This window comes from Oscarella lobularis, chromosome 7, assembly GCF_947507565.1.
Source record: "Oscarella lobularis chromosome 7, ooOscLobu1.1, whole genome shotgun sequence".
Taxonomy (NCBI): Eukaryota; Metazoa; Porifera; class Homoscleromorpha; order Homosclerophorida; family Oscarellidae; genus Oscarella; species Oscarella lobularis.
In genome coordinates, this window is record NC_089181.1 from 2,374,450 (window position 1) to 2,396,692 (window position 22,243).

The window sequence follows — 22,243 nt, forward strand, 5'->3', positions numbered from 1 at the left end:
GGAGGCTCGCCATTTCGTTTTCAGACCTAGAGCAGGCTTCGGAAAATACGGCAGAACTCTGTAGGGACATCATCGAAGACGATTTTAGCGAAACAAAGAGGTGTAGATCTAGGGAAAAAGAGAATGGTGATGAATCTGCCGCTAGAGAGAGCGGCGCGCTGCAAGGCGTCTCCTGATGCATTCGACAGGCGAAGAGGTGTCTTTGCTTTCGCCTGCGCCGAGTTCTGAGCAGCTAAAGGCCCTAGACGCAGACCGATATTTCTTCTTTGTGGCTAACGTGTTTTAGACAACTCCCGTATCAACCTGAAAGATATAATCAATAAAAAAAGGCACAACTTATTTCAGATAAATGAGTAGGTCAAAATTCCGAGTATAAAACTCCGTCAACTGTGCCGTAGGGAGTATAAAGATCCGTCAATTGTGCCGTAGGGAGTATATAAAGGCGCTCCAACCAACTCTACTTTTTATGCAGGAGTGGCGTTCCATGCGCCTGATCCGCAAGCGCCGCTCGCGCGCAACGAGTTGAAGACACTTGCCCCTCGAAAATGGGCGTTCCCGCTAACATTTACAAAGTACTTTTTATGCGAGAGTGGCGTTCCTTGCGCCTGATCTGCAAGCGCCACTCGCGCGCAACCAGTTGCAGACACTTGTATGGGCGTTCGTTCCCGTCAACTCTACACTGTGCAAGAGTTACATGCGCCTGAAGCGCAAGCGCCGCTCGCGCGCAACGAGTTGCAGGCACTGGTAGGTCAAACGGTACAACTGTGCCGTCGGGAGTCTGTACTTTTTATGCAGGAGTGGCGTTCCTTGCGCCTGAACCGCAAGCGTCGCTCGCGCGCAACGAAAGGGAGACACTTACCTCTCGAAAGTGGGCGTTCCCGTTTCTACTTCTTATGCACGAGTGGCGTTCCATGCGCCTGATCTGCAAGTGCCGCTCGCGCGTGAACAGTACCATCATAAATCCTCGAGTCCCAACACATAATTTTTTTTCTGTTCTCTTTCAGATTCGAGTCTAAATCCTTCGGACCAATATTATGATGTCAGTGGGGATTAGACGTCTACTTGTATCTACCGTGTCTGCATTTGCTTTGGTTTTAATGACTTTGTTGCATTTTATCTGTTGAGCCCTTACCTTTTGTACCGACTTCTACGCGTTGCTAGTTGAGGCTGTGTACAGGAATAATTTTGCGCTAATCGTTTCAAATTATGAAAAGAAATGATTGCTTTGTCATTGCACAGGGTCTACGAGCAGTTGCTGTAAGAACTCCCTGTTATAATAATAATAAACAACGTACTAATTCATCATTAATTAATCAGGGTACATCTCTACCTCGTCTTGTCCATGGCTTCTTGAATACTCTCCGAGAAAAGATATAAACCCTGAAATCCATAATCAGGATGCGTATAAACCGTCGCTTTTGACGGGTCGTATGCCTGTCGTTCAGCCTCATTACTCTCCATAGCAAACTGGAAAAGATGAGAAAAAGAAAAGAACTAACAACTGAGCGTACCTGCAGCTCTTTGACACAGCCTAGTAGGCCAGCACCGTAGGCCTTTAATCGACCCTCTTCCTTGCTGAGTCCAAACTCAGCCGTATACCAGTAACACTATCTCAAAGTCACACAGCTCGACGAAAAGCGTCTGAGAAAAGATTTACCTTATCCAATTTTTTGATGGTTTCCTCAGATGCTCCAAGAGAAGCCAAACCGATTTCCTAAGCAAACGACAAGTAATTCCAATCCAGAACAGCTTAGAAAAGCTGACGTGTGAAAAATCTGCGAATTTCTTGTTCGTCAAAAGAGGCATGTGACCCAGCAAATCGTGACACGCGTCCCTGCATAGTCAAATCAATTTATTCCGTAATATGAGACAGGTATAACAAAAAGCGAACTTACACTTCCACTGAAAAGAAGGGATTCGCTCCGTGGCGTATGTACTGAGTTGCATGAAAAGTTCGAAAAGCCAATCCAGCAAGAAAATCGCGCGATGACAGCTGGCCACCAATTGGACGCAGTCGAAAGTCCGTACATTCTACGTCAAGGCCATTAGCCCAGTACATTTTACTGATACTTACTGATACTGTATGGGACCTACTTTCTAAATAATTTGATATGTCTTCTAGTTGAGGGATCGTATGCTCAGAAAAGTTGCAGTGGGCTTCAAGGAGAGCAAATCCCTCGTTGTATTCCTTGCAGGCGTGCCGGGCGTGAAGTTGGCGAAGAGCCCGATACACTACACCCCTTATTGCGGCCAGGAACATACGTGTACCAGTTACGAGGACAACGCATTTTGTATTACCATGTCTTGACCTCTTCTTTGTTGTATTGAATTCTTGGTATGGTTTGGCCACTAAGAAAATAAGTAATCTCATTTGTGATTGGTTGTAAGACGTACTGTTTGTGAGTTAGCGCAATGCTTCCAATTTGGTTTCTTCTTGTTCGATACACAAAATCTTTGACAGCCTATGAATAATGCGGTTTCCAATAGCTGAGAAATCCGTGTGAGCCATTGACTGACAGGATCGTCTAGGCCAGAACCATTAAATTCCAATATCCGTCTCGGCAGCTGATCTAGATCACAAGCTCTCCTTGGAAACCAAATTTCTGAAAGACACTCATCGCTGCAATCAATTAGTGCTGATCATATGCCCGCCTACTCTGCTTTTTGTTTTTCCACTCAGCAAAAGCCAGTAGCAAGGCAAAAATAATTAAATAATTCAATAATGAAGAGTCGATGTTGAACAGGAATCGACAGGTGATGGGAAAGGCGAGAAAAGCTACAGAATTTGGGAGCGAGAAATAGTGCTATCGCGCTTTTTGTACCACTACTGAGATAGAATTCCCAGCGTGCTCGAATCGATTTTCCATTCGGCGTCGTTTTGACGATCGCCAAGAACGCTAATGCTAGCCAGGTCAGAACGACGCCGACAGCTTCCGTGAAGAGCCACCATTCGGTTCGAGCTTGCCGTGCATCCGTAGAGTGAACCATTCTAGGGAACGCGTTGTAGGGAATTTGCTAGAGGCGGCCGAATCTGGTTGCTCGTCTTAGAGCCCGGATTATAAGAGTTCTAAAAAAACAGAATAGGCTCCCGAAAAAAATATGATGCAATAAACGTATTAATAATAAATATAGCCTTATAATGAAGGCTAAGGGTCACGAAAGGGATTCAATGATTCCTCATCAGATCTCATCTGGCGCAAGTTTTCTCAAGAATCAGGAATGGCGCTAGACTGAATGTTTTCCTCAGCCTGACTCAAGTAATCTCCCGGACGAGGAGAATCAGGCTGGTCGTTTGGACTGCCAGTCCCATCATTGCTATGTGCTACAACTGGAAAAGAAGCTGGAGATGGCGACAACGTCATAACTGAAGGAGAACTTGAAGAGCCACAAACAATTAGTAACATTTCATCGTTTCCCGAGCAGTCATAAGCACGACGATAGCCTTCCTCTTGACCTCTGGCGACCAGTCTGCCGACCTGAGGACGTACAGGACGAGGAGTCGAAACGAACACGTTCCTTATAATATATTGAATATATTCTTCAACGAGTTTCCCTAAATACTCCTTGTAAATGCGATGAGTTCAAAAGCAGAAAAACTAACCGTTCGTGTTTTGAGCGATTTCACCCAGATCTTTCAGGAAATCATTGATTTTCAGACCCCTCAGGCTCTCACACCTCAGCAGGTATATTGCGGCAAGCAATTCCTCAACGCAGACCAATTCCTTGGCTTCTTCAACAACGCTACGAAAGCATTCTAACGAGTCGCCACGCAACCGGGGACTTTCTAATAGGATTTTTGCCAATTCCGTAACTTTTGAAGCAATTGGTCGAAAAAGGTCACGAAGAGCTGCTTCATTCTCCAACAGGCGTCGAACGTGGTTTCCTTGACAAGATGGCATCGCGCCACCTGCACGAGTCACTTTTGCAGTCTAACAACAGAGAATCAGATGTTATAATACCAAATAGCTAGCAGTATATTATATGGTACCAATTGTTGACACATAGCTACGGAAACAGCAACCCCACTGTCGACTCTGACAACCAGTGGAGGATACCGCCCTTGAGGTCTCGGAAAATAGACTTCATCTCCAAGTCGGCACCTTTCAGCGCGCACGCAACTTGATTCATCCTGCATGCAATGAGCATATAATCACGTAAACAAGGTGCACGTGTCTTACGCCAAAAGTAAATTTGACATCTTCAGAAGTGGGAAGTAAAGTGAAGAAAGCTTTGCCTACAAACACCCAGTTATTATCAAATTTCCTTTGGCCTTTCTACTCAGAGAAAAGAATTACAGCAGGATAATTACATCCAACAACCGTACCTCTGCCTTGTTGACAACAAACATTACTTCCTTTGAATTGTTCGAATTGTGCGTACAAACGTAGCAGTGCACGACACATTTGACGGATCCATTTGGGAAACACGCGACACAATCACAGAATTCCGTCATTTTGTATGAGATGTATAAGAATCCATCATTTCCCTTCCAAAGTTTCTTGTCAAACATGACGTTGTCAGCAATAAAATCTCCCTCTCCCGAGTCATTGGAGCAGTGAAGCAATTGAATTTGACTCTCATCTACATCTAAATTTGGATCTGATGAAAGTCTGTTGAGCCGCTGGATGATTTGAATGGGCTTCTTGAACCGTTGATTGTGCGGTTTCAGTTCGATGATGGGAGCCAGAGGTAAGTACTTTTTCAAAAGTTTTTCGTCTTTTGCCCTGACTCGAGGAAACTTGACTTCAATCTCTACTTCTTCTCTTGTACTGATGCTGAGAGGAGGGACGATCATTTGAAACAGGCCATTCCCAACTGTAAGTATGCCTCCTGTGGAGTCAAACTTCTTTGAAGTACTGTACAGATACGATGTTGATGACGACGAGTGTTTGACTGTGATTGATGGCAAAGGTTGCCAACGATCTCTCCGTCTGACTGAACGCAGGCACGAAATCTTTCGTCGGTTGCGATAAATGCCGACGGCAGCGATTATTACCGCAGTCGCAAGGACAGAAACTGTCACCCCCCATGCAATCGATGTAACATTCGACTGCGTTTTCTTGTCACCATTGTTTGCGTTATGATCTGGACCAAAGGGGCTGCCCGTTTGGTTCGCAGCGGCGTCGTGCTGGTCTTCTAAGGCGTGAGAGATAGAGAAAACGGAACTTCCACCATCTGCAGAACGATGCAAACGATGAGACGACAATACTCCTTTAGCCAGAAGAAAATCTAAGAACGGGCAATACTGTAGAATCGAAGGTCCCCAAGCGGGGCACCAAGTCTAATAACTCACATTCGAAACAAGCGACAAGAACGAAAAGAGAGCCAAGGACATAGAAATAACGTCTTCGGCCCAGGAATAACATCTTTTGGGAATCTTTGTGCGGGGACTACTTTACCAGCGGGGACCTACCCAAGTTCCCGGCGATTTCGCGTCTAATTCTTTACGGCTATTGTAACCTCTGAAAAAATGGCTGACGAGAGTCCGGCAAAATGCGACGAAACGGCCGACGAAAGGACGAGTCTGTTCGGCACCGAACCGATTCCAGCCTACTCAGACGACGAAACGCGCCCGCCGCAAGCAGAGGCAAAAAACGCGAAAACTCTCCAATTTCGAGGCGACATCTCACCCCGTTTTCGTTAGCGTGGTTCCTCGGACGCGAGCGGCGACGAGACGGCGACACGCCAGCGACGCCGTCGTCCAGCGCAGGCCCGCCGCCGTCGCCCAAACAACGACGACGACGACGAAGAGGAAAACGTTCGTCACAGCATCGACAACGCTCTTCTCGTCGTTCCCGTATCAATTTGCATGCTCGTCGTCATTGCGACCGTTCTCTCGGTGACGACCTATCAGAATTCGAGTGGAAACAAGCTGTGAGAGAGACGAGATATCTCACTTTTCTTCTTTCTTGATTTCTCGTGTTTTTAGGATTTATCTTCCCTACGATGAGACCGATTCGAGTGGAGGAAGTCAGTTTGGACAGGCAATCATCAACGCCTCCGTTTTCATCGGCATTGTCGTTGTTATGACCGTCGTTCTGGTCATTCTCTATAAGAAGAGATGCTATAAGGCATCTGAAGCGATTGCCTATATAATTCAATAATAAATTTTATATCTGCTTGCATAGGTTCTTCACGGTTGGCTCATACTTACCACCGTTGCTTTGGTGTTCTTCTTTTCGGGCTTGTATCTAGTGTAAGATTACCATGATTATGATTGGATTTTGTTTCTATTTTGACTTTTTTTGGATGCCTGTGTAGCAACATTCTCGAAAAATACAACAAGGCAATGGACTGGTTTACTTTCGCGATGATTCTGTGGAATTTTGGAATCATGGGAATGTTTGCCATTCACTGGAAGGGCCCCCTTCGAGTCCAACAGGCCTATCACATATTCATCAGCGCACTATTGGTCAGCCCATGCAAAACAGAAAAAGAATTGAGAATAATAATATTAATCTAGGCCTTGATTTTTATACAATATTTGCCTGATTGGACGACGTGGGTTCTTCTTGCCTTTTTCGTTGTTTATGGTGAGAAAGAGAGAGAGAGAGAGAGAGAGGGAGAGAAGCCCTCTTCACATATTTTTCTTGTTGTATAGACTTGCTGGCAGTCTTGTGCCCAAAGGGACCCCTTCGTATCCTCGTCGAAACAGCAGCCGAACGCAACGAGAACATCTTTCCCTCACTGATCTATTCATGTAAAATAGCAGTAGCGTTTCTATGTACACTGTCACTTACGTATACGTATACATAGCCACAATGCTGTGGACTGTCACAATGGCAGACAACGAAGGCGGCGGTGGCGGCGGCGGCAGAAAGGAAGCTGAAGATGACGAGGAGGACAGTGACGGAGATGATGACGGTCATAACAACGAAGGCTCTATGACCGAATCACAGCGCCACACTCAGGCCGCTGATCGTCTTGCCGCCAGATCAGATTCGCGTAGACCGCAGTCGTCCAATGAGAACAATGAGCAGCCAAGTGAGATGATCATATAATAATAAATAATTATTTACGTCATCGGTGTTTTAGAGAGGGGAGCAAAGCTCGGCCTGGGCGACTTCATTTTCTACAGTCTGCTCTTGGGAAAGGCGGCGAGCGACAGTGGCGGCGATTGGAACGTGATTCTCGCCTGCTACATTTCTATCCTGATGGTGAATTCCAATCCTATACGATAGTATTAATTTATTACGTCACATTTTTTCTCTCTTTTTTCCCCCAGGGTCTTTGCCTCACGCTTTTGTGGCTTTTGATGAGGAAGAAAGCTCTGCCGGCGCTTCCCATATCCATCACGTTTGGAATCATTTTCTATTTCGCCACATCGGGGCTCATATCTCCTTTCGTCTCGGCCATGGCGAAGCATCAAGTGTTCATGTGAAGCAACTGGAATTTGCTGTCAGTTTAGTCCTGTATCGTATTTCTAAAGAATAAAATATACAACAGCAATCCTTGTCCTCTGATCGTACAATATTAATTAAGAAAATAGCTCTTTAGCTGTACAATGCGTTTCTATGCTACACCTGCCATGACTGAATCGTAGGAGGGAGGAGGAGCTTCGGCGTTCATTTCACCTCCAAAGCACGTCTCGCTGTAGGAGGGCACTGGAATGGCCGCGGGTTCGTTTCTGTTTCTGCTCGCTCCTCGAGAAGAGCTCGACCTCATCGTTCGTCGTCGACGCATCAGACTGCTACCAACGCAAAAGGAAACAATGAGGACACTCAGAACGAATATAGATCCGCCTATTATGATAGAAGGACGAGGCGGACGAACGGTCGATCCTGTATCCCCTTCCGAATCGGACCCACCGGAGTCATCATCTCCTAAAGAGAAAGACAATCAGAATTCAGAAATTCTTCTTCGTCGCGACGAAGGAGACCCTGGCAAACGACGCCGACGTCTTCGTCGTGGTTGCATTCTCGCGCCGTTCGACGACTCAGTTCGCACTGATTGAGATCGATTTCGAGTCCCTTGCACCAGACGTTGCTGAACCAGATTGGGCCGCTTCCGTCGCCGAATTTGCGTCGCACGTCTTTGGCACTTGCGAGTCCTACCTGTCGACAGACGACTCCCGCGTCGATAAAGTTCCAATCGTCGTCACATATCGTTCCCCAGGTCCCATTGACGAGGACTTCCACTCGGCCCTCTTTGGCATTTTCTCCATTACTCAGCCGTATATCAGCAACTAAATGAAAGAGAATTACTATCTAGCCAATAATTAATTAAAATACGAGTACAGTACTGGAAAAACTTTCTTGTATGACCCCAATAGTTGCCGCCGCCGCCAAGGTGCCGGTAGTCGGCGCTTCCGTTTGAATCACCGATGACCACGCCTCTAGAAATTCAAAATCACAACTTTCTAACGTCACTGCGCGCAGTCGTACCGCAAACGACACCGGCGTCTTCGCTGTGATCGCAATTCCCTTTGCCCCATCCGCTGAACGGACAGTGCAGGAGACTCGCCTCCGTTCCCACGCACTTCACGTCGTCCATCCACACCGTCCCCTTTCCCGGGCCGTAGCGCGCGTCCGTCTCGAATCTCGATGCGCCGCCGGCGAAACCGAGTTGCCGGCAAACGACCTGCGCGTCTTCGATCGACCAAAAATCGTCGCACACCGTTCCCCAGCGACCGTATCGCGACACCTCGACTCGGCCTTCGTTCGGGCGTTTCGACCCGGCGAGACGCACCAATGACGTCGCAAGAGGAAGCACTAGAATTATTGATTTTTTAATCAGTTATTGATTTTCGAGAAATCGAACTTACTGCATTCGATTCCGACGCCGTTATGACAGTCGTTCGTTTCGACCCACCCGGAACGAGTGCACTCGCTCAAATTCTTCTCCCGGCCCGTGCACGTCACGCCGTCGATCGATATGAAAATCGATTCGTTCGCCAGGACGTCGTCTCGCAGGCGTCGATCGACGTGCGGTCGCGCCGCGTCGATGTATCCGAGCTGACGGCAGACGACGCGCGAGTTCGGCGCCGTCCACGACGTTTCGCCGTGGCACGCCGTTATCCAAGCGTCGGCGCGATAGATCTCGAGACGACCGTCGGCTGACGACGAGCCGTTGGCGAGTCGTACCGTTTCGGCGCGTGCGAGTTCTGCTGTGGCGAGAAGAACGAGGAGCAATCGGGGGAGCATGAGTCACGCGCGCTGAGGGCCCTCCCCTTTGTGAATGCAAACATCAAAAATTGAAAATCAAACTGAACGACACGGACAGCAGACAACAAACAAAAAATCCTCAGTCTCACTGTCAAGATCCTTTTCTAGACGGCAATGCTGTTTGGCACTTGACTTGGCAACAGGTACTCATATGGAACTTCCAGACCTTCATTTCTCTTCTTCAATCTTTCGTCAAGTAGACGCAAATTTGTCTGAAATTTTTGCATTGCTTCGCGAGGAGCCGCCTCGGTGAAATGCTCCTCGGGATAATTTCCAAGATAAACCTATGCAGGTTCAAAATATAAACAAATCAATCTAAAAATTCAACGACTGTACCTCTCTATCGCTAAACGCAGCCAAGGTCCACGTAACAGCAATTTGCGTGCAGGCGTCCTTTGTCGTGCCAAGACTATCCAGTATCATTTTCTGAGTGACTTCGCCTTTCTTTGTCGGTGGCGGTTGATGAAGAACCATGGGTGCATTGGGATTGTAACCGTAGTAGTCGAACTGACCAAAATTCTCAGCGGCGTGCTGCGCCGAGCAGCAGAACACGATGCACGTGAGAAATTCGATCAATTTCTTTCTGGTATCGAGGCTCTTTGGTACGTGGTGATCGACTTCACCTGAGAGACCGTGCTGCGGCAATCCGCTCTCATTCAGGTCTGCAAGCCATTTTTTCAGCTCCTCGTCTTTCTTCACGTCTCCGTCGCTGCTGTAGTAGATGTGCACGATATCCTGAACGAAATGTCGTATTTCATCCCACAGCAGAAGAGCATCGTCGCGGTAATAATAGCCAGGCAATTTCTCGGCATCCTTCACCTTGCGTTTGAGAAAAGAATCAGGCAGGTTTAGGAGACGCCAGTCGAATTCCTTGTAACCCTCTATAATAATAATATTAATACAGTATGAATAGTACAACTATTACAGTAACTTGTACTACGTACTTCCGGCCAACATAATCTGGGCTCCTCCGACGGACATGGCCGTGTCTATGAAACCGCCTTCGTTTATGAGAGAGGTGCGCGCAAGAGTGTTGATGGCAACTGTATAGCGCAGGTGAGGAATGAGAAGTTTGAAGAGAGGATGACAGCGGGGCAAGTTGCGCAGCATCGACGTCATGGTCGCCTCGACGATGACATGAGTAAACAAAAAGTGACCCAAAACTTCATGAACCTAGGTCATATCCATGATAGATGTGATTACAGCAGAAAATTACTTTGGTGTCTTGCCTGGGCATCGGCACACCTAAGGAAGATCTTGGCATAAAGCCAATCGTTGTGCGCATCCTTGGGCGTCCAAATGGGATTACCGGGACCCGGTTCTTGATACAGTTGAATGGCTATGGGCAAGAACTCGTGCGACGCGGTGACATAGAAAAGACCCATGGCCGGAGTCATGTAGCGACCCTCGCGAACGGGAAGGCCGGCGAGAATCTCATAATCGACCATGTAGATATGTCCAGCCTATTGAGAAAGAACAATAAAATTAATAACCCACGGCGGGTAGAAAGAGAGAGAGACTCATAATTACGTTGATTGCTTGTTGGAGTGTGACGCCTCGGCCCAGAGTCCCTTTCACCTGCTCGTCAGTAACGGGAAATTTGGCGGGAAGCTTGTCGACGCCACGTATAGCATCGGGGTGAACTCCTTGGAGAAACTGACGTCCAAATTCTCGATCAGTGTACCACCTTTCAGAAACAGACGGAACTTTGCCATGTCCGACCTACCGGTAATAGAATATAAAAGAACTAAAAGAGACATTTTCGTCTGACCGACCCCTAGTGCAAAGAATTTGGTGTAGTCGAAATAGCTTTCGATGTCCTTGAAAATGTCTTTTATTCCCTGCAGGAGAATATTGACGACGCCCTCCGCGCCGTAATGATTCATGTCGCGCTGTTTCGAGTCTTCGAACTGGAGGTCGCGAGGCAGACTGTCGTGGTCGGGATAGTCGGAATGAGAGGGCATGCTCTGCCAGTCGCGCCACGGAAGCAGCTTCTTCCACTTCTCCACTTCGGCGCGTCTCAATGCAGTAAGTTTCTCATTGTCTTGAAACGCGAGCGTGGCTAACAATAAACAGCGGCGGTCTCTCTGTACGTGTATCGAAAAATGATTTTTTTTTGATTACCTTTTGCTTCTCGAACAGTCGCTTCGGTTGTGATCCACTGATAACATGGAAAGTAGCCGGTGGTTGCATTACCATCTTGTTTGGTTACTGTCACCATCCCCGGTTTCCACGCGTTCGATTGATTGCTCAGCTCTATCTTGATTGCATACATTTCGCCCACATCGTCCTTGTTCTATAGAAAGAATTGTGACGTCAAAGAGGAAGTCAAAGAGGAAGCATCAATTATTCCGCGGTCGCCGTGGTACGTGTTCGTGTCCTCTCAAGGTCACAACGCCAAAGACAGTTATCTACCTTTATTTGAAACGAAACTTTGCTTCCGCTGCCAAAGTCCTCACGAAACCACCTGTCGTTCGACAGGTCAATTTCGGCGTCGCACGCGCTTCCGATGATCGTCAATTTGATGTCTCCCTCGTAGCCGGCGTCGCCCGCCGTCATCGTTTGCACTTTGATGTCGTACTCCATCTTCGTAGTCTACGGCTTCAGTTTGAGCTAGCGTTTGACGCCGACGATGTTGCTCCGATTGACGTCTACGAGAAACTAGCGGAGGGGATTTAGTTTGCGAGCCTTTTCATGCTTTTCTAATCGAATTAGAGCCTTTGAGGAATCTCCGCCGACGGACAACAAATTAGGGAAATGCATCGGACGCGCACTAGTGGTGACGTCATTCGTGACGTGTTTGGTTGGATCATAGATAGAAGAGTCTTCTATCTATGGTTGGATGACTCAGAGCCGTATATACGTATAGGTTATTGACAGATGATCGTGTATTATGTCATTTAGGGCACGAGGGGCGTGACCTATAACTAAGCCCCGAGTGCTCTAAATGACATTATAATGCACGACCATCATTCTATAAGTCATTTATTACATGGCCGTGACTCTCGACCAGTCATCGAGAGGAGAACGCGTTCGAATGTGTCGCAAAGTGACACACTCCTTTGCAATAACTAGGGCAATAACTAGCGGAAGTTAGTTATTGCACCGAAATAGTGCAATAAGACGTTTAGCGCATTAGAATCGACTCTCGTGATTGGTCGAGAGTCACGTGCCATGTAAGAAGAAAATGCATTACTGCTATGTAATGTAATAAAAAGCCTTTTTCATTACATTACATAGCAGTAATGCATTTTCTTCTCTGCACTCTGGACGGCACGAACAGCAAACAAAAAATCATCAGTCTTACTCTCCTTTTCTAGACGGCAATGCTGTTTGGCACTTGACTTTTCGTATGGAACTTCCACACCTTTATTTCTCTCCTTCAATTTTTTGTCAAGCACACGCAAATTCGTCTGAAATTTTTGCATTGCCTCGCGAGGAGCCGCCTCGGTGAAATGCTCCTCGGGATAATTTCCAAGAAAAACCTATGCAGATTCGAATGTAAACAAATCAATCTAAAAATTCAACGACTGTACCTCTCTATCGCTAAACGCAGCCAAGGTCCACGTAACAGCAATTTGCGTGCAGGCGTCCGTCGTCATGCCAAGACTATCCAGTATCGTTTTCTGAGTGACTTCGCCTTTCTTTGTTGGTGGCGGTTGATGAAGAACCATAGGCGCATTGGGATTGTAACCGTAGTAGTCGAACTGACCAAAATTCTCAGCGGCGTGCTGCGCCGAGCAGCAGAACACGATGCACGTGAGAAATTCAATCAATTTCTTTCTGGTATCGAGGCTCTTTGGTACGTGGTGATCGACTCCCGGTTCTTGATACAGTTGAATGGCTATGGGCAAGAACTCGTGCGACGCGGTAACGTAGAAAAGACCCATGCATGGCCGGAGTCATGTAGCGACCTTCGCAAACGGGAAGGCCGGCGAGAATCTCATAATCGACCATGTAGATGTGTCCAGCCTATTGAGAAAGAACAATAAAATTAATAACCCACGGCGGGTGTAGAAAGAGAGAGAGACTCATAGTTACGTTGATTGCTTGTTGGAGTGTGACGCCTCGGCCCAGAGTCCCTTTCACCCGCTTGTCGGTAGCGGGAAATTTGGCGGGAAGCTTGTCAACGCTACGTATAGCATTGGGGTGAACTCCTTGGAGAAACTGACGTCCGAATTCGCGATCGGTGTACCACCTTTCAGAAACAGACGGAACTTTGCTATGTCCAACCTAATAAGATATAAAAAATTTCGTTTTTTTGAGTGACATTCTTTTTGTTTCACCAACCCCTAGTGAAAAGAATTTGGTATAGTCAAAATTGCTTTCGATGTTATCGAAAATGTCCTTTATTCCCTGCAGGAGAAGGTTAGCGATGCCCTCGTCTTTGTACTCTTTCATGTCGCTTTGTTTTGAGTCGTCAAACTGGAGATCGCGAGGCAGACTGTCGTGATCAGAATAGTCGGGATGAGAGGGCATGCTCTGCCAGTCGCGCCACGGAAGCAGCTTCTTCCACTTCTCCACTTCGGCTCCTCTCAATGCAGCCATTTTCTTGAAACGCGAGCGTGGCTAAACAATAAACAGCGGCGGTGTTCTCTGTACGTGTATCGAAAAATGATTTTTTTTGATTACCTTTTGCTTCTCGAACAGTCGCTTCGGTTGTGATCCACTGATAACATGGAAAGTAGCCGGTGGTCGCATTACCATCTTGTTTAGTTACTGTCACCATCCCCGGTTTCCACGCGTTCGATTGATTGGCCAGCACTATCTTGATTGCATACATTTCGCCCACATCTTCCTTGTTCTATAGAAGAATTGTGACGTAAAAGAGGAAGTCAAAAGGAAGCATCAATTATTCCGCGGACGTGTTCGTGTCCTCTCAAGGTTATATCTACCTTTATTTGAAACGAAACCTTGCTTCCGCTGCCAAAGTCCTCACGAAACCATCTGTCGTTCGACAGGTCCATTTCGGCGTCGCTCCTCGAGAAGAGCTCGACCTCATCGTTCGTCGTCGACGCATCAGACTGCTACCAACGCAAAAGGAAACAATGAGGACACTCAGAACGAATATAGATCCGCCTATTATGATAGAAGGACGAGGCGGACGAACGGTCGATCCCGTATCCCCTTCCGAATCGGACCCACCGGAGTCATCATCTCCTAAAGAGAAAGACAATCAGAATTCAGAAATTCTTCTTCGTCGCGACGAAGGAGACCCTGGCAAACGACGCCGACGTCTTTGTCGTGGTTGCATTCTCGCGCCGTTCGACGACTCAGTTCGCACTGATTGAGATCGATTTCGAGTCCCTTGCACCAGACGTTGCTGAACCAGATTGGGCCGCTTCCGTCGCCGAATTTGCGTCGCACGTCTTTGGCACTTGCGAGTCCTACCTGTCGACAGACGACTCCCGCGTCGATAAAGTTCCAATCGTCGTCACATATCGTTCCCCAGGTCCCATTGACGAGGACTTCCACTCGGCCCTCTTTGGCATTTTCTCCATTGCTCAGCCATATATCAGCAACTGAATGAGAGAGTATTATTATTATAGCCAATAATTTACGAGTACAGTACTGGAAAAAACTTTCTTGTATGACCCCAATAGTTGCCGCCGCCGCCGCCGCCGCCGCCGCCGCCGCCGCCGCCAAGGTGCCAGTAGTCGGTGCTTCCGTTTGAATCACCGATGACCACGCCTCTAGAAATTCAAAATCACAACTTTCTAACGTCACTGCGCGCAGTCGTACCGCAAACGACACCGGCGTCTTCGCTGTGATCGCAATTCCCTTTGCCCCATCCGCTGAACGGACAGTGCAGGAGACTCGCTTCCGTTCCCACGCACTTCACGTCCATCCACACCGTCCCCTTTCCCGGGCCGTAGCGCGCGTCCGTCTCGAATCTCGATGCGCCGCCGGCGAAACCGAGTTGCTGGCAAACGACCTGCGCGTCTTCGATCGACCAAAAATCGTCGCACACCGTTCCCCAGCGACCGTATCGCGACACTTCGACTCGGCCTTCGTTCGGGCGTTTCGACCCGGCGAGACGCACCAATGACGTCGCAAGAGGAAGCACTAGAATTATTGATTTTTATTATAATCAGTTATTGATTTTCGAGAAATCGAACTTACTGCATTCGATTCCGACGCCGTTATGACAGTCGTTCGTTTCGACCCACCCGGAACGAGTGCACTCGCTCAAATTCTTCTCCCGGCCCGTGCACGTCACGCCGTCGATCGATATGAAAATCGATTCGTTCGCCAGGACGTCGTCTCGCAGGCGTCGATCGACGTGCGGTCGCGCCGCGTCGATGTATCCGAGCTGACGGCAGACGACGCGCGAGTTCGGCGCCGTCCACGATGTTTCGCCGTGGCACGCCGTTATCCAAGCGTCGGCGCGATAGATCTCGAGACGACCGTCGGCTGACGACGAGCCGTTGGCGAGTCGCACCGTTTCGGCGCGTGCGAGTTCTTCTGTGGCGAGAAGAACGAGGAGCAATCGGGGGAGCATGAGTCACGCGCGCTGAGAAGGCCCTCCCCTTTGTGAATGCGAAACATCAAAAATTGAAAATCAAACTGAACGACACGGACAGCAGACAACAAACAAAAAATCCTCAATCTCACTGTCAAGATCCTTTTCTAGACGGCAATGCTGTTTGGCACTTGACTTGGCAACAGGTACTCGTATGGAACTTCCAGACCTTCATTTCTCTTCTTCAATCTTTCGTCAAGTAGACGCAAATTTGTCTGAAATTTTTGCATTGCCTCGCGAGGAGCCGCCTCGGTGAAATGCTCCTCGGGATAATTTCCAAGATAAACCTATGCAGGTTCAAAATATAAACAAATCAATCTAAAAATTCAACGACTGTACCTCTCTATCGCTAAACGCAGCCAAGGTCCACGTGACAGCAATTTGCGTGCAGGCGTCCTTTGTCGTGCCAAGACTATCCAGTATCATTTTCTGAGTGACTTCGCCTTTCTTTGTCGGTGGCGGTTGATGAAGAACCATGGGTGCATTGGGATTGTAACCGTAGTAGTCGAACTGACCAAAATTCTCAGCGGCGTGCTGCGCCGAGCAGCAGAACACGATGCACGTGAGAAATTCGATCAATTTCTTTCTGGTATTGAGGCTCTTTGGTACGTGGTGATCGACTTCACCTGAGAGACCGTGCTGCGGCAATCCGCTCTCATTCAGGTCTGCAAGCCATTTTTTCAGCTCGTCGTCTTTCTTCACGTCTCCGTCGCTGCTGTAGTAGATGTGCACGATATCCTGAACGAAATGTCGTATTTCATCCCACAGCAGAAGAGCATCGTCGCGGTAATAATAGCCAGGCAATTTCTCGGCATCCTTCACCTTGCGTTTGAGAAAAGAATCAGGCAGGTTTAGGAGACGCCAGTCGAATTCCTTGTAACCCTCTATAATAATAATATTAATACAGTATGAATAGTACAACTATTACAGTAACTTGTACTACGTACTTCCGGCCAACATAATCTGGGCTCCTCCGACGGACATGGCCGTGTCTATGAAACCGCCTTCGTTTATGAGAGAGGTGCGCGCAAGAGTGTTGATGGCAACTGTATAGCGCAGGTGAGGAATGAGAAGTTTGAAGAGAGGATGACAGCGGGGCAAGTTGCGCAGCATCGACGTCATGGTCGCCTCGACGATGACATGAGTAAACAAAAAGTGACCCAAAACTTCATGAACCTAGGTCATATCCATGATAGATGTGATTACAGCAGAAAATTACTTTGGTGTCTTGCCTGGGCATCGGCACACCTAAGGAAGATCTTGGCATAAAGCCAATCGTTGTGCGCATCCTTGGGCGTCCAAATGGGATTACCGGGACCCGGTTCTTGATACAGTTGAATGGCTATGGGCAAGAACTCGTGCGACGCGGTGACATAGAAAAGACCCATGGCCGGAGTCATGTAGCGACCCTCGCGAACGGGAAGGCCGGCGAGAATCTCATAATCGACCATGTAGATATGTCCAGCCTATTGAGAAAGAACAATAAAATTAATAACCCACGGCGGGTAGAAAGAGAGAGAGACTCATAATTACGTTGATTGCTTGTTGGAGTGTGACGCCTCGGCCCAGAGTCCCTTTCACCTGCTCGTCAGTAACGGGAAATTTGGCGGGAAGCTTGTCGACGCCACGTATAGCATCGGGGTGAACTCCTTGGAGAAACTGACGTCCAAATTCGCGATCAGTGTACCACCTTTCAGAAACAGACGGAACTTTGCCATGTCCGACCTACCGGTAATAGAATATAAAAGAACTAAAAGAGACATTTTCGTCTGACCGACCCCTAGTGCAAAGAATTTGGTGTAGTCGAAATAGCTTTCGATGTCCTTGAAAATGTCTTTTATTCCCTGCAGGAGAATATTGACGAAGCCCTCCGCGCCGTAATGACTCATGTCTCGCTGCTTCGAGTCTTCGAACTGGAGATCGCGAGGCAGACTGTCGTGGTCGGGATAGTCGGAATGAGAGGGCATGCTCTGCCAGTCGCGCCACGGAAGCAGCTTCTTCCACTTCTCCACTTCGGCTCCTCTCAATGCAGCAAGTTTCTTATTGTCTTGAAACGCGAGCGTGGCTAACAATAAACAGCGGCGGTCTCTCTGTACGTGTATCGAAAAATGATTTTTTTTTGATTACCTTTTGCTTCTCGAACAGTCGCTTCGGTTGTGATCCACTGATAACATGGAAAGTAGCCGGTGGTCGCATTACCATCTTGTTTGGTTACTGTCACCATCCCCGGTTTCCACGCGTTCGATTGATTGCTCAGCTCTATCTTGATTGCATACATTTCGCCCACATCGTCCTTGTTCTATAGAAAGAATTGTGACGTCAAAGAGGAAGTCAAAGAGGAAGCATCAATTATTCCGCGGTCGCCGTGGTACGTGTTCGTGTCCTCTCAAGGTCACAACGCCAAAGACAGTTATCTACCTTTATTTGAAACGAAACTTTGCTTCCGCTGCCAAAGTCCTCACGAAACCACCTGTCGTTCGACAGGTCAATTTCGGCGTCGCACGCGCTTCCGATGATCGTCAATTTGATGTCTCCCTCGTAGCCGGCGTCGCCCGCCGTCATCGTTTGCACTTTGATGTCGTACTCCATCTTCGTACAGTAGTCTACGGCTTCAGTTTGACGCCGACGATGTTGCTCCGACTGACGTCTACGAGAAACTAGCGGAGGGGATTTAGTTTGCGAGCCTTTGTTTCATGCTTTTCTAATCGAATTAGAGCCTTTGAGGAATCTCCGCCGACGACAACAAATTAGGGAAATGTGTCGGACGCGCACTAGTGGTGACGTCATTCGTGACGTGTTTGGTTGGATGACTCAGAGCCGTATATACGTATAGGTTATTGACAGATGATCGTGTATTATGTCATTTAGGGCACGAGGGGCGTGACCTATAACTAAGCCCCGAGTGCTCTAAATGACATTATAATGCACGACCATCATTCTATAAGTCATTTATTACATGGCCGTGACTCTTGACCAGTCATCGAGAGGAGAACGCGTTCGAATGTGTCGCAAAGTGACACACTCCTTTGCAATAACTAGGGCAATAACTAGCGGAAGTTAGTTATTGCACCGAAACAGTGCAATAAGACGTTTAGCGCATTAGAATCGACTCTCGTGATTGGTCGAGAGTCACGTGCCATGTAATAAGGCTTTTTATTACATTACATAGCAGTAATGCATTTTCTTCTCTACACTCTGGACGGCACGAACAGCAAACAAAAAATCATCAGTCTTACCCTCCTTTTCTAGACGGCAATGCTGTTTGGCACTTGACTTGGAAGCAGGTATTCGTATGGAACTTCCAGACTTTTTTCTCTCCTTCAATTTTTTGTCAAGCACACGCAAATTCGTCTGAAATTTTTGCATTGCCTCGCGAGGAGCCGCCTCGGTGAAATGTTCCTCGGGATAATTTCCAAGAAAAACCTACGCAGATTCGAATATAAAGAAATCAATCTAAAAATTCAACGACTGTACCTCTCTACGCTAAACGAAGCCAAGGTCCACGTAACAGCAATTTGCGTGCAGGCGTCCGTCGTCGTGCCAAGACTATCCAGTATCGTTTTCTGAGTGACTTCGCCTTTCTTGTTGGTGGCGGTTGATGAAGAACCATAGGCGCATTGGGATTGTAACCGTAGTAGTCGAACTGACCAAAATTCTCAGCGGCGTGCTGCGCCGAGCAGCAGAACATGATGCACGTGAGAAATTCGATCAATTTCTTTCTGGTATTGAGGCTCTTTGGTACGTGGTGATCGACTTCACCTGAGAGACCGTGCTGCGGCAATCCGCTCTCATTCAGGTCTGCAAGCCATTTTTTCAGCTCGTCGTCTTTCTTCACGTCTCCGTCGCTGCTGTAGTAGATGTGCACGATATCCTGAACGAAATGTCGTATTTCATCCCACAGCAGAAGAGCATCGTCGCGGTAATAATAGCCAGGCAATTTCTCGGGATCCTTCACCTTGCGTTTGAGAAAAGAATCAGGCAGGTTTAGGAGACGCCAGTCGAATTCCTTGTAACCCTCTATAATAATAATATTAATACAGTATGAATAGTACAACTATTACAGTAACTTGTACTACGTACTTCCGGCCAACATAATCTGGGCTCCTCCGACGGACATGGCCGTGTCTATGAAACCGCCTTCGTTTATGAGAGAGGTGCGCGCAAGAGTGTTGATGGCAACTGTATAGCGCAGGTGAGGAATGAGAAGTTTGAAGAGAGGATGACAGCGGGGCAAGTTGCGCAGCATCGACGTCATGGTCGCCTCGACGATGACATGAGTAAACAAAAAGTGACCCAAAACTTCATGAACCTAGGTCATATCCATGATAGATGTGATTACAGCAGAAAATTACTTTGGTGTCTTGCCTGGGCATCGGCACACCTAAGGAAGATCTTGGCATAAAGCCAATCGTTGTGCGCATCCTTGGGCGTCCAAATGGGATTACCGGGACCCGGTTCTTGATACAGTTGAATGGCTATGGGCAAGAACTCGTGCGACGCGGTGACATAGAAAAGACCCATGGCCGGAGTCATGTAGCGACCCTCGCGAACGGGAAGGCCGGCGAGAATCTCATAATCGACCATGTAGATATGTCCAGCCTATTGAGAAAGAACAATAAAATTAATAACCCACGGCGGGTAGAAAGAGAGAGAGACTCATAATTACGTTGATTGCTTGTTGGAGTGTGACGCCTCGGCCCAGAGTCCCTTTCACCTGCTCGTCAGTAACGGGAAATTTGGCGGGAAGCTTGTCGACGCCACGTATAGCATCGGGGTGAACTCCTTGGAGAAACTGACGTCCAAATTCGCGATCAGTGTACCACCTTTCAGAAACAGACGGAACTTTGCCATGTCCGACCTACCGGTAATAGAATATAAAAGAACTAAAAGAGACATTTTCGTCTGACCGACCCCTAGTGCAAAGAATTTGGTGTAGTCGAAATAGCTTTCGATGTCCTTGAAAATGTCTTTTATTCCCTGCAGGAGAATATTGACGAAGCCCTCCGCGCCGTAATGACTCATGTCTCGCTGCTTCGAGTCTTCGAACTGGAGATCGCGAGGCAGACTGTCGTGGTCGGGATAGTCGGAATGAGAGGGCATGCTCTGCCAGTCGCGCCACGGAAGCAGCTTCTTCCACTTCTCCACTTCGGCTCCTCTCAATGCAGCAAGTTTCTTATTGTCTTGAAACGCGAGCGTGGCTAACAATAAACAGCGGCGGTCTCTCTGTACGTGTATCGAAAAATGATTTTTTTTTGATTACCTTTTGCTTCTCGAACAGTCGCTTCGGTTGTGATCCACTGATAACATGGAAAGTAGCCGGTGGTCGCATTACCATCTTGTTTGGTTACTGTCACCATCCCCGGTTTCCACGCGTTCGATTGATTGCTCAGCTCTATCTTGATTGCATACATTTCGCCCACATCGTCCTTGTTCTATAGAAAGAATTGTGACGTCAAAGAGGAAGTCAAAGAGGAAGCATCAATTATTCCGCGGTCGCCGTGGTACGTGTTCGTGTCCTCTCAAGGTCACAACGCCAAAGACAGTTATCTACCTTTATTTGAAACGAAACTTTGCTTCCGCTGCCAAAGTCCTCACGAAACCACCTGTCGTTCGACAGGTCAATTTCGGCGTCGCACGCGCTTCCGATGATCGTCAATTTGATGTCTCCCTCGTAGCCGGCGTCGCCCGCCGTCATCGTTTGCACTTTGATGTCGTACTCCATCTTCGTACAGTAGTCTACGGCTTCAGTTTGACGCCGACGATGTTGCTCCGACTGACGTCTACGAGAAACTAGCGGAGGGGATTTAGTTTGCGAGCCTTTGTTTCATGCTTTTCTAATCGAATTAGAGCCTTTGAGGAATCTCCGCCGACGACAACAAATTAGGGAAATGTGTCGGACGCGCACTAGTGGTGACGTCATTCGTGACGTGTTTGGTTGGATGACTCAGAGCCGTATATACGTATAGGTTATTGACAGATGATCGTGTATTATGTCATTTAGGGCACGAGGGGCGTGACCTATAACTAAGCCCCGAGTGCTCTAAATGACATTATAATGCACGACCATCATTCTATAAGTCATTTATTACATGGCCGTGACTCTTGACCAGTCATCGAGAGGAGAACGCGTTCGAATGTGTCGCAAAGTGACACACTCCTTTGCAATAACTAGGGCAATAACTAGCGGAAGTTAGTTATTGCACCGAAACAGTGCAATAAGACGTTTAGCGCATTAGAATCGACTCTCGTGATTGGTCGAGAGTCACGTGCCATGTAATAAGGCTTTTTATTACATTACATAGCAGTAATGCATTTTCTTCTCTACACTCTGGACGGCACGAACAGCAAACAAAAAATCATCAGTCTTACCCTCCTTTTCTAGACGGCAATGCTGTTTGGCACTTGACTTGGAAGCAGGTATTCGTATGGAACTTCCAGACTTTTTTCTCTCCTTCAATTTTTTGTCAAGCACACGCAAATTCGTCTGAAATTTTTGCATTGCCTCGCGAGGAGCCGCCTCGGTGAAATGTTCCTCGGGATAATTTCCAAGAAAAAC

At 47.7% G+C, this 22,243-nt stretch overlaps 6 protein-coding genes and 1 pseudogene across 19 annotated transcripts; 1 reads left to right on the forward strand and 6 right to left on the reverse strand.

The window, feature by feature from the left end:
* Nucleotides 1-296: 296 nt before the first annotated feature.
* On the reverse strand, nucleotides 297-7,376 carry LOC136189512 (phenylalanine-4-hydroxylase-like). 14 transcript variants are annotated; one of them, XR_010670403.1, is made up of 25 exons: nucleotides 7,240-7,376; nucleotides 6,741-7,170; nucleotides 6,480-6,692; nucleotides 6,304-6,406; nucleotides 6,155-6,253; nucleotides 5,898-6,088; nucleotides 5,294-5,847; nucleotides 4,325-5,229; nucleotides 4,179-4,274; nucleotides 3,989-4,129; nucleotides 3,602-3,929; nucleotides 2,823-3,553; nucleotides 2,657-2,776; nucleotides 2,518-2,603; nucleotides 2,395-2,462; nucleotides 2,299-2,349; nucleotides 2,095-2,240; nucleotides 1,896-2,031; nucleotides 1,765-1,834; nucleotides 1,658-1,714; nucleotides 1,512-1,607; nucleotides 1,331-1,467; nucleotides 1,073-1,268; nucleotides 860-1,019; nucleotides 297-679 (listed from the first exon to the last, which is right to left on the reverse strand). XR_010670403.1 is itself a non-coding variant. In XM_065977501.1 (23 exons), the coding sequence occupies exons 12-23, from the start codon at nucleotides 2,986-2,988 to the stop codon at nucleotides 1,229-1,231; spliced, it is 1,173 nt and encodes a 390-aa protein (XP_065833573.1). In that variant the 5' UTR covers nucleotides 2,989-3,553; nucleotides 3,602-3,929; nucleotides 3,989-4,129; nucleotides 4,179-4,274; nucleotides 4,325-5,229; nucleotides 5,294-5,847; nucleotides 5,898-6,088; nucleotides 6,155-6,253; nucleotides 6,304-6,406; nucleotides 6,480-6,692; nucleotides 6,741-7,170; nucleotides 7,240-7,376; the 3' UTR covers nucleotides 297-1,228. The 14 variants fall into 14 exon arrangements, 10 of the variants coding, with proteins under 10 accessions (XP_065833573.1, XP_065833571.1, XP_065833570.1 ...); XR_010670402.1 differs by having other exon boundaries at nucleotides 297-813; XR_010670404.1 differs by having other exon boundaries at nucleotides 297-1,077; nucleotides 1,133-1,268.
* LOC136189515 (presenilin-2-like) lies at nucleotides 5,436-7,449 on the forward strand. Its single transcript, XM_065977503.1, has 10 exons — nucleotides 5,436-5,587; nucleotides 5,645-5,874; nucleotides 5,930-6,071; nucleotides 6,129-6,196; nucleotides 6,262-6,412; nucleotides 6,464-6,533; nucleotides 6,602-6,700; nucleotides 6,757-6,984; nucleotides 7,036-7,157; nucleotides 7,226-7,449. The coding sequence occupies exons 1-10, from the start codon at nucleotides 5,471-5,473 to the stop codon at nucleotides 7,379-7,381; spliced, it is 1,383 nt and encodes a 460-aa protein (XP_065833575.1). The 5' UTR covers nucleotides 5,436-5,470; the 3' UTR covers nucleotides 7,382-7,449.
* A 63-nt stretch (nucleotides 7,450-7,512) lies between these two features.
* LOC136189513 (CD5 antigen-like) lies at nucleotides 7,513-9,158 on the reverse strand. Its single transcript, XM_065977502.1, has 5 exons — nucleotides 8,765-9,158; nucleotides 8,385-8,711; nucleotides 8,243-8,335; nucleotides 7,880-8,185; nucleotides 7,513-7,823 (listed from the first exon to the last, which is right to left on the reverse strand). The coding sequence occupies exons 1-5, from the start codon at nucleotides 9,141-9,143 to the stop codon at nucleotides 7,513-7,515; spliced, it is 1,416 nt and encodes a 471-aa protein (XP_065833574.1). The 5' UTR covers nucleotides 9,144-9,158.
* A 12-nt stretch (nucleotides 9,159-9,170) lies between these two features.
* Nucleotides 9,171-11,757, reverse strand: LOC136189510 (allene oxide synthase-lipoxygenase protein-like). Its single transcript, XM_065977488.1, has 8 exons — nucleotides 11,580-11,757; nucleotides 11,289-11,460; nucleotides 10,940-11,226; nucleotides 10,695-10,886; nucleotides 10,394-10,627; nucleotides 10,109-10,337; nucleotides 9,501-10,045; nucleotides 9,171-9,448 (listed from the first exon to the last, which is right to left on the reverse strand). The coding sequence occupies exons 1-8, from the start codon at nucleotides 11,748-11,750 to the stop codon at nucleotides 9,269-9,271; spliced, it is 2,010 nt and encodes a 669-aa protein (XP_065833560.1). The 5' UTR covers nucleotides 11,751-11,757; the 3' UTR covers nucleotides 9,171-9,268.
* Nucleotides 11,758-11,817: 60 nt separating this feature from the next.
* On the reverse strand, nucleotides 11,818-14,680 carry LOC136189516 (polyunsaturated fatty acid 5-lipoxygenase-like; annotated as a pseudogene).
* Nucleotides 14,325-15,666, reverse strand: LOC136189087 (neurotrypsin-like). Its single transcript, XM_065976931.1, has 4 exons — nucleotides 15,288-15,666; nucleotides 14,907-15,230; nucleotides 14,747-14,857; nucleotides 14,325-14,686 (listed from the first exon to the last, which is right to left on the reverse strand). Exons 1-4 carry the CDS (start codon nucleotides 15,664-15,666, stop codon nucleotides 14,325-14,327), a joined length of 1,176 nt encoding a protein of 391 aa, XP_065833003.1.
* Nucleotides 15,667-15,695: 29 nt separating this feature from the next.
* LOC136189523 (uncharacterized) lies at nucleotides 15,696-22,201 on the reverse strand. Its single transcript, XM_065977511.1, is given in 18 exon segments — nucleotides 15,696-15,974; nucleotides 16,027-16,571; nucleotides 16,635-16,863; nucleotides 16,920-17,153; nucleotides 17,221-17,412; nucleotides 17,466-17,752; nucleotides 17,815-17,986; nucleotides 18,106-18,344; nucleotides 18,924-19,110; nucleotides 19,170-19,273; nucleotides 19,276-19,704; nucleotides 19,768-19,996; nucleotides 20,053-20,286; nucleotides 20,354-20,545; nucleotides 20,599-20,885; nucleotides 20,948-21,119; nucleotides 21,239-21,477; nucleotides 22,057-22,201. Coding segments are annotated over 18 exon segments (4,281 nt in total). The 5' UTR covers nucleotides 22,187-22,201; the 3' UTR covers nucleotides 15,696-15,794.
* Nucleotides 22,202-22,243: the final 42 nt, after the last annotated feature.

What these genes read in the sequence shown, in the direction of transcription:
- LOC136189512 (XM_065977499.1), bottom strand. Translation starts at nt 5,366, where the DNA reads ATGTTATTCCTGGGCCGAAGACGTTATTTCTATGTCCTTGGCTCTCTT. An exon ending in TTGTTGTCAACAAGGCAGAG is followed by an intron (nt 4,275 to 4,324) that starts GTACGGTTGTTG and finishes TTCTCTGAGTAG; the next exon opens with AAAGGCCAAAGGAAATTTGA. An exon ending in ATGTCAAATTTACTTTTGGC is followed by an intron (nt 4,130 to 4,178) that starts GTAAGACACGTG and finishes CATTGCATGCAG; the next exon opens with GATGAATCAAGTTGCGTGCG.
- LOC136189515 (XM_065977503.1), top strand. Translation starts at nt 5,471, where the DNA reads ATGGCTGACGAGAGTCCGGCAAAATGCGACGAAACGGCCGACGAAAGG. An exon ending in ATAAGAAGAGATGCTATAAG is followed by an intron (nt 6,072 to 6,128) that starts GCATCTGAAGCG and finishes CTGCTTGCATAG; the next exon opens with GTTCTTCACGGTTGGCTCAT. An exon ending in TGAGAACAATGAGCAGCCAA is followed by an intron (nt 6,985 to 7,035) that starts GTGAGATGATCA and finishes TCGGTGTTTTAG; the next exon opens with AGAGGGGAGCAAAGCTCGGC.
- LOC136189513 (XM_065977502.1), bottom strand. Translation starts at nt 9,143, where the DNA reads ATGCTCCCCCGATTGCTCCTCGTTCTTCTCGCCACAGCAGAACTCGCA. An exon ending in CATACAAGAAAGTTTTTCCA is followed by an intron (nt 8,186 to 8,242) that starts GTACTGTACTCG and finishes TCTTTCATTTAG; the next exon opens with TTGCTGATATACGGCTGAGT. An exon ending in CGTCGGCGTCGTTTGCCAGG is followed by an intron (nt 7,824 to 7,879) that starts GTCTCCTTCGTC and finishes CTTTCTCTTTAG; the next exon opens with GAGATGATGACTCCGGTGGG.
- LOC136189510 (XM_065977488.1), bottom strand. Translation starts at nt 11,750, where the DNA reads ATGGAGTACGACATCAAAGTGCAAACGATGACGGCGGGCGACGCCGGC. An exon ending in CCAAATTCTTTGCACTAGGG is followed by an intron (nt 10,887 to 10,939) that starts GTCGGTCAGACG and finishes TATTACCGGTAG; the next exon opens with GTCGGACATGGCAAAGTTCC. An exon ending in TTAGGTGTGCCGATGCCCAG is followed by an intron (nt 10,338 to 10,393) that starts GCAAGACACCAA and finishes GATATGACCTAG; the next exon opens with GTTCATGAAGTTTTGGGTCA.
- LOC136189087 (XM_065976931.1), bottom strand. Translation starts at nt 15,666, where the DNA reads ATGCTCCCCCGATTGCTCCTCGTTCTTCTCGCCACAGAAGAACTCGCA. An exon ending in CGGCGTCGGAATCGAATGCA is followed by an intron (nt 15,231 to 15,287) that starts GTAAGTTCGATT and finishes CAATAATTCTAG; the next exon opens with TGCTTCCTCTTGCGACGTCA. An exon ending in AGACGCCGGTGTCGTTTGCG is followed by an intron (nt 14,858 to 14,906) that starts GTACGACTGCGC and finishes TTGAATTTCTAG; the next exon opens with AGGCGTGGTCATCGGTGATT.